Source organism: Pagrus major, chromosome 8, assembly GCF_040436345.1.
Source record: "Pagrus major chromosome 8, Pma_NU_1.0".
Taxonomy (NCBI): domain Eukaryota; kingdom Metazoa; phylum Chordata; class Actinopteri; order Spariformes; family Sparidae; genus Pagrus; species Pagrus major.
In genome coordinates, this window is record NC_133222.1 from 27,205,182 (window position 1) to 27,222,412 (window position 17,231).

General features: G+C 40.1%; 1 protein-coding gene across 1 annotated transcript in view; it reads right to left on the reverse strand.

The window, feature by feature from the left end:
* Positions 1–3,152: 3,152 nt before the first annotated feature.
* LOC141001331 (uncharacterized) overlaps positions 3,153–17,231 on the reverse strand; it is a 66,509-nt gene continuing 52,430 nt past the window's right edge. Inside the window, exon 15 of the mRNA XM_073472372.1 lies at positions 3,153–3,715. Within this exon, the coding sequence (XP_073328473.1) occupies positions 3,649–3,715 (67 nt within the window). The 3' untranslated portion in view covers positions 3,153–3,648. The remainder of the gene's footprint in view (positions 3,716–17,231) is intronic.

Sequence of the window (17,231 nt, forward strand, 5' to 3'; positions counted from 1 at the left end):
TGCTAATTTAATTTAAAAAAAAATTCCATATTGTGGAATTATGACAATTTATGTCAAAAAGGCAGCGCCTCCATGTATTTTTGCAACTGGTTGTAAAGAAAACGAATCAAAATAATGGAATATCAGAAAACAAACCTCCAGCTTATGTTAATACTTTCTGTGCCAAATATAAAGATGAAAAGAAATTTGCAGTGAAAAGTGTTTTGGAGGTATATAAATGGAGGTGGCCAAATATGTACAGACAAGCGCTGGATTAAGGGAGAAAAGAAATTTGCATCTATGCCTCTCAGTTCTGCAGTATTTACTACAAAGTCAAAGTGCTTTTAAACACATGGTGATGATATCTGCACCAAGACGACCTTGGTCCACGACTGAAATCTGTTACCTGGTGTTTGAGACTTAAGGACAAGCATGTAAACAGACTTGAACAGGAACATAATAATATGCTACGAGCCTTACATCCCTCAGCTCCCAGGACGTCCCAAACAGCAATTTTCTGGATTCTTCATGTGAAACATCACAAGGGCAACACATTTCTCCTGATGACAAATCCTCCTGGAAAAGACATCATAAGCAGAACTGAAAATATACTCCTGTTAATCATTATGCCTTAGCAAAATGCTACAAATAGTCTGGTCTATTGGATGTGTCTGGTTTGCTTCTGTGGTGTTAAAAGCTCCTAAAATAAATACAAATTCTTAAAAAAGAAGAAAAGTATTTCAGGGAAATCTGATGTTAATGTTTGACTGCAGTGTGATCTGTTTTGTTTCATAGTCACCTAAAATAGATTCGGTTTCCTGTAAAAGCAGCTACAAGACATACACTTTTCCAGACAGTGTAACAGGTTCAAATCTCTGGGCAGGTTAATGTTTCTCATACACAGAGCTGATTTCATATCTGACGCACTGAAACTGTGCAGGCTAAGTGAACAGAGGTATGTGACCCCTCTGTCCACCCCCACATTTCTGGCCAGGTTGTGCAGTTTGTCTTTGATCCTGAACTACCGGGTCAAACCATTACAAGGTCAGAGGGTCCAAGCTGTGCATTCCACAGCTCTTAATAGGTCACTACACTGAAAAAGAGAGACAAGGAAAGAACACAATTAATTACAGGAAGAAGAAGAAGAGAGACTAAAATGTTCCCATAATCTGTTTCTTTTTTAGTGATTGTTCCTTTGTCTTCTAACAACGTTTCGTATCATATCTGAGCCAAGTATCAGTGTGCTTTTGTTTCAGCCCACACCCTTCATCCATCCACTGCGAATCCAGTTAACTGTGTTTTCTCTCTTGGCATGACAGATTAATGCCAGCACTAAATCAAGCTCTCCTGTCGTGACGCTGCTGCTGAGATCTAATGAAAAGGGAGACACTGCGACTGTAAAAAAAAAAAAAAAAAAGGGTAAATAAGAAACAGAGGGAACAGTCTGAAAATGATTTAATAGTGTAAACACCAGCTATGACAGTACAGTATGTCTTATCTAAATGAGCATCATTAAGATGATGAAAACTAACACACAAGCATGTATTCCCCAGTACCTTAATGACAATAGTGCAACCATCTGATAAAATGAGGCAAATGACTGCTCAGAAGATGTGTTGTCAGGCATTTTCATACCTGTAGTTTTTTGTTGTTGTTCCAGTTCAGAGACTAATCGATAAAATGGCATCACAATTGCTTTTCGGATGATGTTTCAGGTAAACTTGTTGAGATAGCTGTAGAGATGTCTGACCGCAAACAAACTGCTTCAGACAGATTTGGAGCAGAGGCAAGGCGAGACCATCCTCTCTCAGTAATTTCAGCCATATTGGTTTGCCCCGTAATCAAGTGTGATGGCTGTGTTCACATACGCTAACAACTTTGCTACAAAACAACAGGTTCAAATGAGCAGGTTGTGAATATAGACTCAAATGCAGTTGTACTCAAAGTCGATGGAAAGATGTGAGTAGACCAAAGAGATGGAGGCAGTTCAGGTCAAATAAACAATCACTGTAAGAAAACTCCAGTGGTCAAATTTATGGGCACAGGGACTCTGCTGGTTGCCTCATGGCAACACCAAGCAATAATCCTGCACATAACCCACTGTTTAAACCACACATTACCATTTGTACACCTTGGTTGTTGTAGGTTGTAGGTTATTCAACTAAATCTTTGTTGGTTAAATGAGGCATAAAGCATATTCTTGACCTTGGAAACAGAAGGTGAGAAAAAAGTATCACCACGAGGTCCGTTTTTAATGGCTGTTCTGAAGGTTTTTATTGTATCCCATGATCCTCATTAGTCAATGTGTTCACCTAGTTGTCACAGACTGTGGATGTTCAATTGTCCATTTTTTCCCCCTGAGCACTTGAAGGACTCGTCTGTGTTGTCGTGTCAGTTGGCTTCCAAGACCAAAGTCACATTATGTAATTGCTTCAGGTGTGGGTTGGAACCTCTGTGTATTAAATCCATGCCAAAACAGTGTTGGCTTGATATAACATTATGGACGATAAATTCTTAGAGTGCTTGGAAAAACAAAATTTGAACAGCTGCAATTCATTTTCAAAAGTCAGGGTAGGAATGTTGTCATCTTTAAATGATAATGACTGTTGATTGTAGATGGGACCTGACCCTCAGTTTCTGACTGCAAACCCAACTATCCACTCTGACCCTGACCAACTACTTATAACTATTGACTGTCAGTATTTGCATGTTTCCAAGAGGTTGCCTGTCAGGAAAATGTGGTCATTTTAGGCATCTGAACAAGAGATAACTGCTTTCATCTCAGAGCATAGCCCTCGCCAAGATGAAAGCCAACTGACATTTGAATGTCAATGCCATAAAACATTTACACAAATGTAATCAACATAACACACTGTGAGAAAACTATCCAGCTGTGACTGATTTGATATAAGAAGCGCCAACCTCCACTCAAGATAATTGTATGAGGTGAGTATGGTTTTGGAAGCACAATGAAAAACTGACTCATTATACAGAGACAAAAACAAACACACACGTGCATGCACACACACACACACACACACACACACACACACACACACACACACACACACACACACACACACATACATAGGGATGTCACCACACTCCCACTTTTAGCACAGCGTTGCTGCAGTTCAGGACAAACATCCTCCTAAATAAATAACAAGTCACCATTAAAAAGAACATCAATATTTTATTAGTTCCAATTATGTAAAACAATAAAAACAGAGTCATTGTTAAGCATTTATGGCTCAACTGGAAAAAATAAACAGCACCAGTGCAGCACAAAGTAGTATCAAACAGATCTGCATGCCTGTGTGCATGCAAGCACAAAGTCATACAAGGAATTCAAAACATACGAATGAAAATCATCTCTGTTCATTAGACTTGATGCTCAGGTACAAATCTGGTCTTACAGCTCTAAGTAACATGAGCAGCATCTTTGGATGATCTGCAGTTTAGATTCATGCAGTATGCAGGAGTCCCCTACATCACATTTGCAGTGATTTAATTTGAGTCTTTGTGTGGGTTAGTTACTCATCAGGGTCCCAGACCAAACAACATCACCTGATTTACTTAACTCACTATTGTGGTTTCATCCTTAACATAAACACTTAGTGCTTTTCATCACTTCACTTGTTCCATCATGTTCCTCTCTCTGCTTCTGTGTTAGATCAGCTTGGACTCTCTGGTGTTCCTGAATGGGACACTGGTCTGATGCCTGGAAGACAACTCCCTGAGAGAAAGACAGGGAGGAGGGACAATAGATAAGGAGAAGAAATACAGGAAAATGTGTTTAGATATAGTTTAGATTCATCTATTTAAACTCTTCAGCTTGAAGGTTCATTTTATTTTTGACCACAGAAACAGCAACTTGACAAAAATATAAATACATTATTTTTCAAGTTATCCTGATTCTGGTTTACCTGATCCTGGTTCAGATCCTAGGCATATTATTAGGGTTAAAAGGTATACATCAGAAAGCATGGTTTTTAATGAATCCCAATTTTAACATATATTGAAGTCCTTTCCAATTAGAAACCGGTCCTTGTTACCTAAGGCTTGAGACCAGGGATGCCCAAACTTTTCCCTTAGTGGGCCAAAAATGAAACTTAATGGTGGGCCATGGGCCAAAGCAAGCATTGTGTTCTATTATCTTGTTTATGTGCAACATGGTAATAGAACCCCAAATTAAGTTAATTGATTAACATCCTGTTCAAAATGTGACTCTGCCTGTTATGCTCAGATTATGAATACAATGATGTTTGTACAGTTGGCGGGCCAAAATGAACATTACGGTGGACCAACATTAGCCCACTGGCCCCATTCTGGGCAGCCCTGATCTAGACATGTACAACTCATATGTTCTTGAATCTGAGCTGTAGCAGTTTGTGTAACTTGACTAACTAGACTTGACTACATTTTTACCTTTCACTTGCTGACATATTGCAAGTGAACTGGGCCCATAAAGTTTAAGTAATATTGTTTTTGTAATGTCCCTTATCTGGTGTTCATACCATTTTAAACCACTGTGGATTTCCCTGGGTTCGCTGAGTTATTGGTTATGGTTTCCTGTATTTGCTTTGCTTTTAACCATAACACAGTTCCCTTTGAAGCTGGACCAACATTCACATTCTCAGTGGCTCCAAAGACATTTTGCTAATCAGCCAAAACCAACCGACGGGGTAAGATTTCCCAATAAACCACAAACATTTCTGAACACACCCTAACGTTATCTAACCATTCCATCAGGAGGAAAACAGAAATGCGGAATCACATGCAAACACTCTGAAAGAGGACACAGGTACACAGTGTTTGGGTCAAAACAGATGAAAGCTCTGAAATAATTCATAAGCCACCTGTTTTCTTTGCTTCTGATTACCTCCTTACCTCATTCTTTGTATTTCTTAGACAAATACTTGACTATTAACTAAAAGCTCAAGTGTAGGTCTGTGTACATGTAGACCCCTGAATCCAGTCATTTCACCATGGAGCAAAACTTGTCTATAGCATTACACATGACATGAAGGCTTTTTTTGGACTCACAGTGACCTTATCTTTATTGTCAAAGCCACTTTACTCTGCTCCATCAACCACTAACAGCCCAATGTTCTTCGACTCTGCATGACATAAACATCACTTCAGTTCCTTGGATTTAAATGTCTAAGACTGTGGTGTGAGGGTGTGTGAGGTGGCACATGTGCCTGAGAGAGAGAGAATTGAGAGGCAGTGTGTGAATGTGTGTTTGATTGAGTCAGTGTTTGGCCTCATTTTGATTGTGTTTCTGAGTCAGTGTGAGCGTGCAGCGATTACCCTGAGCAGGTTAGCTACGGTGGCTTTAGCTGCATGTGGTTGGAGACAGACCCAACTTGATGGTAAACAGCCTTTCACTGTGGTTAGCCTTCAGTCTGGACTTCCTACAATGCAAGTATCTGGAGGTTATTCAATGAAAGAATTGACACTATGGTAATGCTGCTCTTTGACACCGGCCCCACGCTATACAAGCGTATGGCCAAGTCAGTCACTGCCAGTAAGCAGCCTACATGCCTTTAAAGCAATCATTGAGGTGGGCCCCACACTATTCAGTCCACAGCCTTTAAATGACCCCGAATAATCACATTAACACCCAAACAAAGTGTATGAAAAAACGAAGGTGCACCTTTTATAATGGATATTCTCTGAGGAACCAGAATGGCACCAATATGACAACATATGGCTCAAACTGAAAACCAACACAGACCAGTTGGAGAATAATTCAGCCCCTACCACCCACACACAAGGCACTAAACAGGAGCCAGTAAAAGACATCTTTGTCACCAGTAAATTGAAATGCTTACACACTTTCACTAGATCATGACCTGCAAGGGTAATGATCTGCTTTGTGTGTGGTAGACACGAAACGAAAAGAGAATTTCATGTCACCATTATCCTGGCCAAAATAAATGTGATTTGTGATATTATCCCAATAATCCTCAGCCATCACCCTATAGTTTGTTAAGAAGCAAATATTTCTATTGTACAACAGAGAGAACATCTTTTTCTAGTCAACACCCTTTATGGTGAAAATCAAAATATCAAATCAAATACACTTAAAAGGACATATCATGCTTTTTCGGTTTATTCCCTTTCCTTCAGCGGTTGTACACTGCCTGGCCCCAAAAACCTTTACACACTCTAATATTTTGTTGGACCGCCTTTAGCTTTGATTATGGCACACATTCACCGTGGCATCGTTTTTGATAAGCTTATGCAATGTCACAATATTTATTTCCGTCCAGAGTTGCATTAATGTGCCGAGAGAAAAATACAGATAATGGAAATTCATCACAATCAACTTATCCTGAGTGCTTTTTTATCGCGATTTGCTATAAAATCTTACATCCCCCCATCCCTACTGTATTCACACACACAAGTGTGCGCATACTGGTGTGATGCAGGTGAAGTTTCTTCCAGACGCAGAGGAAACCTAGACTTGTGAAACAATAACTATCCCTCCTTGAAACATCTACCTTCAATCTCCATTCATTTGCTTCATGCTTCCTGCTACCACATCCATCACACTCACGTTACCCCCAGTAATGCATGAAAAGGGCACTTAAGTGAAAAACAATACTGGTTGTAATCAGACAGAGTTGCACGCATGAGAAGACTGACACCACTCTCATGCCTGCATGTCAAGTATGAATCTTAGCTTACCACAGTGAATGGAAGCAGGGGAAAAGAGAAAATGTAAAAGTGACAATTTGTGACTTTAGAGCAAGTTGGGTGCTGTTACTATTTCTTGATGAACAACAACTACCTCCATCATCTCCATTTACTTCTGTTCAATGTCTCCGCTGGTTACCTGGCAACCAGACCCTGGGAAGTCACTGCACCTGGCTGTTCTTCACCAAGAAGTGGGAACAGCAAATAACTCCCTGTGAAACCCAATAGTTGTTTTTAGTCATGCTAACAGTACAGCTCTGGAAACGGCTCTCTCTGTCTGTTGGTCAGTCCTCCATCACGTTGGTCCAGAGTGAAATAACTGTACAAACACTGACACGTGAAATATAATTTCCAAAGGATGAACCCTGGTGACTTTGGGGAATTCCTGTTTTTTCCTGTAGAACGAAGGCAGGTGAAGGTTTTAATTTATTCTATGAACTATCTCATCAACTTTAAAGAGACATTCATGGTCCCAAGAGGATGAATCCTAATGAACTGGCTTGATCTGAACTGATCTTGAAACTGAATTATAAACTTAAAGGTCCAGTGTGTAGGATTTAGTAGCATCTAGAGTTGAGGCTACAGATTGCAACCTACTTACCATGAGTTATGGTGGGAAAAAACACAACAGGCCCTCTCTAGTGCCAGTGTTTGATTTGTCCGTTTTGGGCTTCTGCAGAAACATGGCAGTGCATCATGGCGACTTGGTGGAAGAGGACTTGCTCTACTTGACAAAATGCAATGGTTCTTAATGTCATGTGATTATACTCTAATGAAAACAGTAATATTATTTACATTATTATTCATAATTATGGATAATCATGAATATTATATTCATTTTCTGCTGATAAATCTCCATAAATCCTACATTCCGGACCTTTAAGCTACAATAAAATATGTTGATCAGAAACTCAATGATGAATGCAGCGTGTGGATAAGTGTAGTGAGTGATGAATGCAAAGAAAACACAAAAACTTGCTCAGGTGTAGTGTGTTTGCTGATGTCCTTCCCTGCTCTACCAACTGTGACCCCCTGAGTCACAAGGTCAAACCAAACATGTAAGAAGCAACAGTGTTCAGCTCAGTGTTGCAGGGTTTACTATTTTGACTGCACATCTGCATAATCAGTATGCAGCTGATAAAGAGAGACACTGTGTGTGACATTCTTGAAAAGCATTCATGCAAATTTCAAGTTGAAGATACTGTCCACTGATACCTTTCTGACACCTGATAACAATATAAACCACAGATATGGTTCAGCTTTATATCTACTGAGGTCAGAGTCATAGTGCACATCTCCTATGCATCTGTTAAAAACATCCCCCAAAATGGAAGTCCTCTCTGCCACATCGTGCTGTTATGTTGTTGCCTGTGAAATTGCTTCCAATAAAGAAAGTTAATTAAAAAAAAACAAAAAAAAAAAAACATCCCCCAAAATCTGAGAATATTCTCAAGACAACAATGAAGGTGATATCATTCAGTCTGTCAGGGGATGTTGAACTGAAGTGAGCACAATGAGCTCACTTGACATGTTGAAGCCTGACAGATTGAGTCATATGACCCCAACATCTGTCACTGATGTAGACCTCTTTATAGTTTGCTCCTCTGTCATACAAAATTGCTGAGTTAATAAGGTTTCCAGTCATTAGAGGCCACAATGCAACTGCTAAAACATTTAGACTGGGTGTCAAGTTGGGACCATGCTACAGTGGGGTGGGAATAATTTAGACAAAGGTGGCTGAGTTACATAGTCAGGTGAACTCACTCACACACACACACACACACACACACACACACACACACACACACACACACACACACACACACACACACACACACACACACACACACACACACACACACACAGTCATGTAAAGTCTAGTGTGAGCCCAGTACAGTAATGGGAAAGTGTTAGCCAGGTAACATCAGTCAGTTGAACTGAGCTCAGGTTTCTTCTGTTTCTTAGAGGCCTTGTGAGTGTGTGCACACATACAGTCAGGGCATATAAAAGTACAGCATATACATTACATACATGCATTCCCACCTATGGATATACATAAGGCAGGTGTGGGCGGTACACACACACATTCACACACACCTAAACAAAGAGAGTGATTATGACCTCTCTGCACCAGCAGACACACAGCATGCATAATTTAAATTCAATTACACTGTAAGGAGAAGAAGGGGGCTGGAGAGAGACGCACAGCAGCAGCCATAATGTGCTGCACCAGTAAAACCATTTCCTTTGTGGTGATTCAGCAAGTGACACCAACTGGGCTCAGTTACTCAGCTCTTTGGACCCTAACTAAATTCTTAGAGTGACACGTGACACTAGTGGCCAGTTCCTCTCAGAGGAACAATGTGTGAATGCAGTTTGCTACTATCTACTATTAGCCTGTACATGTCACACTGATAAGACTGAAATTAACAACTAGTTTCATCATTGTTTTATTAGCAGATTCTGTTTTTGAGTGGTGGAGTATTTGTTTAGTCTATAGGATGATCAAAGTCTGAGAATAATGAAACATGCCAATAACAAGTTAAGACAGCCCAAAGTGCGTCTACAAAGCGTGTCCTATCTTAACAACAGTACAAAATAATAAAATATTTAGTTTACAATGATGTAAAACTGAGTTTACAGCCACAGCAGCAGCTCTGTGAGGCTGTGTTTTGGCACAGGGTGCTCTGATATTTACTGTGTTGTCGACTGTATCCTAGTTTAGCATGTTTGCAAGCTATCATTAGCAAAGTAGGACTTAACAGAAAGTACAGCTGAGGAAAAGGATACTTTTTGTTTTTTTTTACCAGATGGTGGTGCAAGAAGAAAACAGCATAACCAAAGTTACTACAATTAAACTATACAAACCGTCCAACAATTGTTGAGACATTTCACTCAAAACCACAAAGTGAACTTGTGGTAGCGCTAGAGGAAGGATTGGTGGTCACCATACAAAATTAAGTTCCAATCCATTTACTGGATGTTGAGATATTTTAGTCCAGAACAAAATCAACCGATTAACAATGTGTGTGGCTAAAAACCCAGCAAAGTCTTGCATTTGTTACAACTGGAACCAAACATTTGGTATTTTTGTGCAAATAATGACGAGAACAATTAGTCAACTATCACAATTGCTGGCAACTAATTTGGTATCACTTAGTTTATCAATACATTAAATAAATATTTTTCCAGTTTTTCCATCTCTTTGCTAATACTCAACTACAAATCCCAATGCACAACAAGGTGTTTTACTTATGAAATTACTTTTTGCCCAGTCATACTCTATACATGTGAATGTACCATGAATTTACAGTAGATTGTTCCATACAATCTGAAGATGAAATAGGAAGCCAACTTTACCTCAGCCACTGTCAAACAACTGTCCTAACAAATGACTGAAGAGGAAGACCCAAGGTGAGGGCTGAACTCAAACATCCTCTGTGAGAGGGGGGAGGCAGTTTGATGGGTAAACCATCGGTTGAAGAAAGTGTGGGAGAGGGAATTAGTGGGGGTTTAACATATAACTGTCTCTTCTTTGATGGTACTACAAGTTAGAAAGAGAACACACTGAGGCATCTCTTGATGTTGTATTAGAGCTTTCCTACCTAGCCTGACTTTTCTTAATTTAACATGGATAGGTTCATTTGACAACTCAGTGATGAGATCTGCCTTTCACAAACCAACACAAAAGACTATTCATTCACCACCAACCTTTACAGCCCCATCTCCCTCATCCTGTCCCCAGCAGGTGTTCACTTTAAGACACAGCCGATATCAGATACAATCTTAGATGCGGGCTATAGGAAGTGCTGGGAAGTTACTAAAGACTCAAAGCTTGACAGATAATTTAAAGCAAGTGAAATGTAGATCAGGGTGGGCACAGTGAGTTTATATCTGCAGCTGCTTCCAGTGTCCCCATACTTCTTGATTCAACTGGGCGCGTCTCAGTAACCACATGTGCCGTTTGATTGGTCCTCCAGGTGGTTTCATGTTCCACTAGGAGTGTTTCAGAAGCGGAGCATCATGCGTGCCTGATATTGTTGACTTGCTCAGATTGTGTTTTTTGCATCCTTTTTCCTTGATGTCTTTGCCTCTACCTTGGTAGTGGTATGATGTAGTTATATGGTTTTGTTGTTTGACTGTTATCAGTGTGTTTATTGTTAATATTTCAGACTTTGTTGCACTGTTGAACCCAACTCTGAACAGGGTGTCCCACTTTTAAAATTGATCGAATGCACTATGCTGTACCCTGTCTGGCTTGATCTGCTCTTGTTGCGGCGTCTGTCAAAAACTCGCTTGCTTGCTGCATATGCTCCGCGGAGCAGAGAGCCTTTGGGAAGCTGCTGAAACGTGCTGTGGTGCAGCCGGCAGAACCATGAGCATTGTCTAGAACGGCTGCAATCAGCTCCGACCAAAAACAGCAGCTCCACTTACAATTAGGGGAGTAAACCTAATGTTGTGTGGTCCAACCTGTGCATACCCCTGCAGGCAGATGCCGACATAGCATTGACAAAGCTAAATGGTGTTCTGTGCTGGCACAGAACAAGGTACCCAGATCCTTCCCTTGCCGTGCTTGGGGATTTTGACCTGTCAAACCTGAAAAAGTCCCTGCTGAATTTCTATCAACAGATTATGTGTCCCACCAGAGGTGTAGGACTGTCGACCATTGTGATTGTTCATTCAAGGAGAGCCACAAGGCAAATGCTCTACCACCATTTAGAAAGTTAGATCAAGCCACTGTCTTCCTCATACCAGAACATAAACAAAAACTGCAGTGACCTAAGAGGTTAGGTTATCAGAAGCTACGCTGCAGGCTTCCAACTGTGATTTGATCCAATCCAGCTTTGAAAACATCAGTGAGTCTGTGAAGTACTAAGAAGCCTCATACCAACGCGTGCTAACAATATCATGCCCAAGGTGACTGTATGTGACAGTACATCACTCGTCCTGCTGCTTGCAGCTCAGGACTTAGAGATATAAAGGAGTACAAGGCATCCTACAGGCTGAGACGTATGATCAAAATTGCTCTGCGGACTCTATTCCAACTATTATTATTATGATGCACTGACTTTATAGCAAGCTCTCTGGAGTAAACAATGGCTGTGATTCCATGCATACATTAAGAAATATGAGTATGTGACAAATAAATCCTTGAATAATAATTATCTGCACACAAAACATCCTCAGTCCCTTTGCACCAGAGGACTTAGAATCTGCTTTGTCCTTTTATTCTGTCACTATTCACTTCTATACTTTTAACCTTGGAGGCCTTTTCTCTGACAGTCATTAACTTTGACCTTTTCCATTCACTAGCATTCAAACCGACCCTTTCATTAAGATTATAGATAAGCAACAATTTATGACAAATGTCTTGGGGAAATCTCGGCATCTAAACTTTTTCCATTTTTCTATTAGGAATGACAGTTCCCTTTGTTACAGCAGAAGAAAAACTGTACGTGTACCTCACAGAGCAATTAATTCTGAATCTATTCAATTTATCACTTTTTTTTTCTGCAGGCAAGGGGGGGACCCTTTCCATTCAGCTCTTAGAAAAACAGCGAGGTGTGGTCCATTCATGGTTCACTCACTCTTACATTTATACCTGTTCGCTTTTGTTCACCTTTCTAGACAAACAGCAAGGCGTGGGCCAGAGCTGACATTCACTTACACTGTACCTCTGCCTTGAGGCTGACCCTCTCTCTGTGTAAAACTTAACCCTTTGAACTGTGTGGGTAACAAGGGATTTAAGATATCCCAGTAGACAATATAAGGCATAAAATGATGACATATTAGAAGAGCTACAGTATCATAACGTGTTATATTGGTTTTGGACTGATAAATCAAAACAGAAAAAGAAAACTTGGGGAAAAAAAGGACATTGAAACTACAAACTGTAGCTGATATATGCACGGAAACTAAAGGGTGAATTATTTAAGCCAGAGTTTAAACTGTTAATTCACCTCTGCTGTTGTATTTTTCTTTCAAACCTTTCAGGCTTAGGATTGACACTTCCACAAAGAAGTACAATGTGTGTGTTTCGGTGAGGCTTGAGGCTGAGTCTTTATCAAACAAACACCACGGTGTGAGTTAAGCTTCTTTTAACTCGTGTGACCTGAACAATGTTGTCATTCACATGGTTAAAGCATGCTGCAACGACAGGCAGCTTGAACACACACACACACACACACACACACACACACACACACACACACACACACACACACACACACACACACACACACACACACACACACACACACACACACACACACACACACACACACACACACACACCAACAACTGGGCATCGCTGGGAAATCTGGAATGATGTCATAAATGATTAAGATTAGAGTGGTGTAGTGTGTCAAGACAGCAGTGCTCTCTCAAAGAACACACAAGTATATTTGCTGAAATCTGAGAAAAAAAATAAAAAAAAGACTTAATGAACACAAAATAGAGCAGAGACGAGGTGGACTGTCATTATCAATTAAACCAGTGGCACTTCATAGCAGCTGAGCATGACATGATTACTGCTTACTTGTTTTTTGCCATGGGAAAAACAAGCAAGTTGAGACCAGACGTAAACAAGTTTTTGGAAGGTACATCAGTTGTACCTGTCACATTACGCAACCAGTTTTAAGAACAGGGTGTTCCGAATATCAGTGTTTTGGTCTAATTAAATTGCTGGTGAGGCGGACACAATTATAGCCCGTGTACATCGAAGCACACATGAAAGTATAAATATATGTTATAAAGTAGATGCTCCTGTTTCTAGGCAAAAACATGTTCTACATTCAGAGCAGATCAACGTCACACATCTTCTAATGAGGCCTCCATAATTTAAAAGGAAGTGCAGCTGAGGGGCTGCTCATTATTCAAGTGTTGAATAATGGGTCCATGAATCCCAAGTCTATTCTCTGTTTCTACTCTACCAATATTCACAAAAAGAAAAGAGAAAAAAAGCTCTGACAGGCTGCAAAAGTTTACAAACCCTGTTTTGTACTGTTCAAAATGTCAGGCAATGTTTTAATTTTGTTTCTTTTTGAGTGTGTGCGTTTTTTCAGCTGTTACATTATGTTCTCTGAATAAAGAACTACTTCTGACACATTATTCCAACATTCTCATTATAGATGAAAGGCAAGCTTAAAGGATATATACAGGAAACAATAAATGCTAAATGTCTGTTGTTACTGCAGAGGAACAGAAAGTTGCCCGTTGGCTAACCAAACAGCTAGCTCGGTTTCCTCAGAATTAGATTCCTGTGCAGTTAGCTATAAAAGCTAAGCTCCAGGAGGGCCATTTCTGTGTTTACAGTGGAAGCGGTGTTTGGTGCTAGCGTTTGAAATGATTTGATTTATGTCAATTTTAAGTGGGTTTGGAAGCTTTAGGAGGCTTTTCCTGAAATACGCTGTTTTTCCCGGAGTTCCGTTTCCTGAATCCTTCCAACAGAGGCGATAATTGCAATGTTAGACCTTAATGACCCATAGTCAGAATAATAAAGTAGCACTTACTTTGAAAAACACTGGAATTTTCCTTTTATGTATTACACATAATGATAGTGTATATATCCAAACAGGTGCCACTATCTAAAACTTGGGGTTGTTTAATATGTAGTCAGTGGTACCCTAGTCACAGTGCACTGGAGTGTACGGTAATTAGGCCTTGCCCATAGATTATAGCTCATGATTCCAGGCACAAACTATAGGGGAAAAGAAAGTAGAGATTTTATTAACTACTTTTAGCGACAAAAAGCACAAGTGGTGATAAAAGATTAAATCACAAATATTTAAGGACAGAATTTCATTAATCAAAGGAGCTATGGTCTTTGTTTTCTGTCACTTTTGGTTACTTTGTACGGCCTTTTGAGACGAAACTCTTCATATGAATATGCACACTAGGATGCGGTCTGTTCTAAAGGTAAGCGAGGGAAATTAGTTATTTAAGTCTGGACTCAAGTGTTTATTGTGAATCTTCACTGGCCTCACAATTCGATTATGATTCAGCTGTCAACGATTGATGTATCTCAGTGTATGGCACATGGCTACTTTCCATCATTTAAATCCCCATTTTATTCAGAAAGCCCTTCCAATAATCAGACTACAGCAGTCTACAAAATAAAAGCTGCATCTTTTCAAACATTACAAAAACCAAACATTTATCCATCTGTAGTGCCTGACACGTTTGTTGTAATCTACAATAATAATGTTTTCACATTGCAACTTTAAGATAAGTCATTTATTGGCTCTGCTGCACACACCTCTCTTAGAGGTGGGTGGCAAAGTTGACAGTGCCTCCTCAGATCTTGGCTGATTAGCTGAGCTGGCTGTAACAGTGGCTGCAGATGTTATCTTCAGGTGAAAATGGCTAACGTGATTAGTAATTGTGATGAAGCAGAAGTCACGCTCAGCGTGGGTCTTGTCCAGTTTGTGCTTCCAAGCAAGTTCATAAAATCCAACATGAGGCCCAAGATGTCCGTTTAAAGAAAATACTCAGACACAGATACTACTGATCTCTGCCTCCCTCAAGATACCTCCTACATTACACAGTAATGTTAGCCTAATGTCCGCCCACAATTCAAAGCATGGGAGACTGTCGCAATATAACTTCAACTTCAACAATCAATCTAAGCTGCAGACTCCCGATTATGCTCTGTCTCGGCATGCAGAATCTTCCATGTCCGCATCGTGATGCATCTTATAATTGAGAAATTTCCACACCTCTAGTGTTCATCCAACCATGTCTGATTAGTTTAGTTATTTGAGACAGTGAGTTGGTAATATGCAGTGTAAAATGTACTTTTATATAATATAAAGCCAACATACTGGATATATTCTATTTATTTATTTTACAGATTTTTGTTACTTTTTCTGTTAAATTAATGTACATTAAACAGAAACTGAAGCCATGTTTGATTTGTTTGTGGTAGTCAGGGGAATTAAGGTGTTACAAGTCTAAGCACCAAACACTGCAGTAAGGCCTCCACTGTCCCTTTGTTTCTTTAAATAGGATGAGCTGTGTGTGTGTGTGTGTGTGTGTGTGTGTGTGTGTGTGTTTGATCACTCATGCGTAGTGTATCCTCACTACCCTGTTATATAACACTGCTACACCTGCATCTTAGCAGTTCCCTTAACAATGGCAGAGGTGGTGTGTGTGTGTGTGTGTGTGTGTGTACGTACATGTCCACATCCATGCTTTAAGTTTGCCTGATTGATTTTGTATTTTTCATGCATATTTAGTTGGCATCATGTTTCATCACATGAAGCATGCACAACTAAAAGGCACATCAGCGCACACATCAACATCCAGGGTACAAAAACACATGACCATATATTGATATGGACTGATGTTATGGCTGTGTTTAAGTGTGCACAAGTCGTAAAAAAAAAAAAAGTGCACGCAAACATTTCCCCGGGGAGAGGAGATGAGAGGTGAGTACAGCAGGAGAGAGTGGCTCCCACACTGCTGAACTACAGCGAACAAAACCAGAGGATCAAGTGACAAGCTTCAGCCAACACACGCTCCTAAACACACACACACGCACATGCTCAAGCAGACAAGAAGCATGTTTTGTCTATGTCAACCTCTCACACATGGATCCCAAACTGTTACACAATAGGCATACTTCTTGCCCGTTGTCCCTGGTCCCACACACACACAGCCAGCCCATACACTTCTGGCAGGCTGCGGGGGTCACATATGTGCTCCTGCTCATGGGAAAAACGATGGCTCTAATTATGTCAGTGACTTTATCCTGCACACCTGCACACAATGATCAACTTCTATCAGTGTACTCACAGGCTGGGGCCAAACAGCTATTTAACCTTGCAGCGTTGCCCAGGTGGACAGATACACACACATATACAAGGTTAAAAGACATGACACAACAGTACCCAGGTGTAGATGTTAAGCCAGCACTTTTTAGTCAGATAATTGCCAAAAATCTCAAAAACAAGCTATCATACCTCATGGGTACTGTCATGTAATAATAAAAAGATTTAAAAAACATATCTTGACAGGTGATTCTAGTCACGGTTTGATTTAATTAAGGAACCTTACACACCCTGTTTCTGTGGAAAGATGCCAAAGAGAGACGATGTGTTCCTTTTTGTAAGTTTGTGTCTTATACCAGGGAAAACGTTCAATTGTAATTAAACACAACTCACGGTTCAGAAAAGCTGCAAAAATATATACAATACAAAACACATCAACATGGAAAACTCCATGCAATATAGAACATTTTTATGTAATGACAGAGCAAATGTGTGCTCACGTGTAAAGACTGTGCGTGTGTCACTATGACTGTTAGAATACTGGTTGAGCTAGTTACCTGGCACTGTGTCAGTCATAATTAGAGCTGTGAGTCTCATATAAAAAATATGTTTTGTTGCATGTTAACGTGTCTGCCACAGCGCTGTTATCATGTGTGTATGATTATATAGCACAGATGAGAGGACAGAGGGAAGGTGACACATATGCATCATTTTTATGAGTAGATTAAGACAGAGAAGGTTCCGGAAATCAGTTTAATACTGGTGTGAATGGCAGTC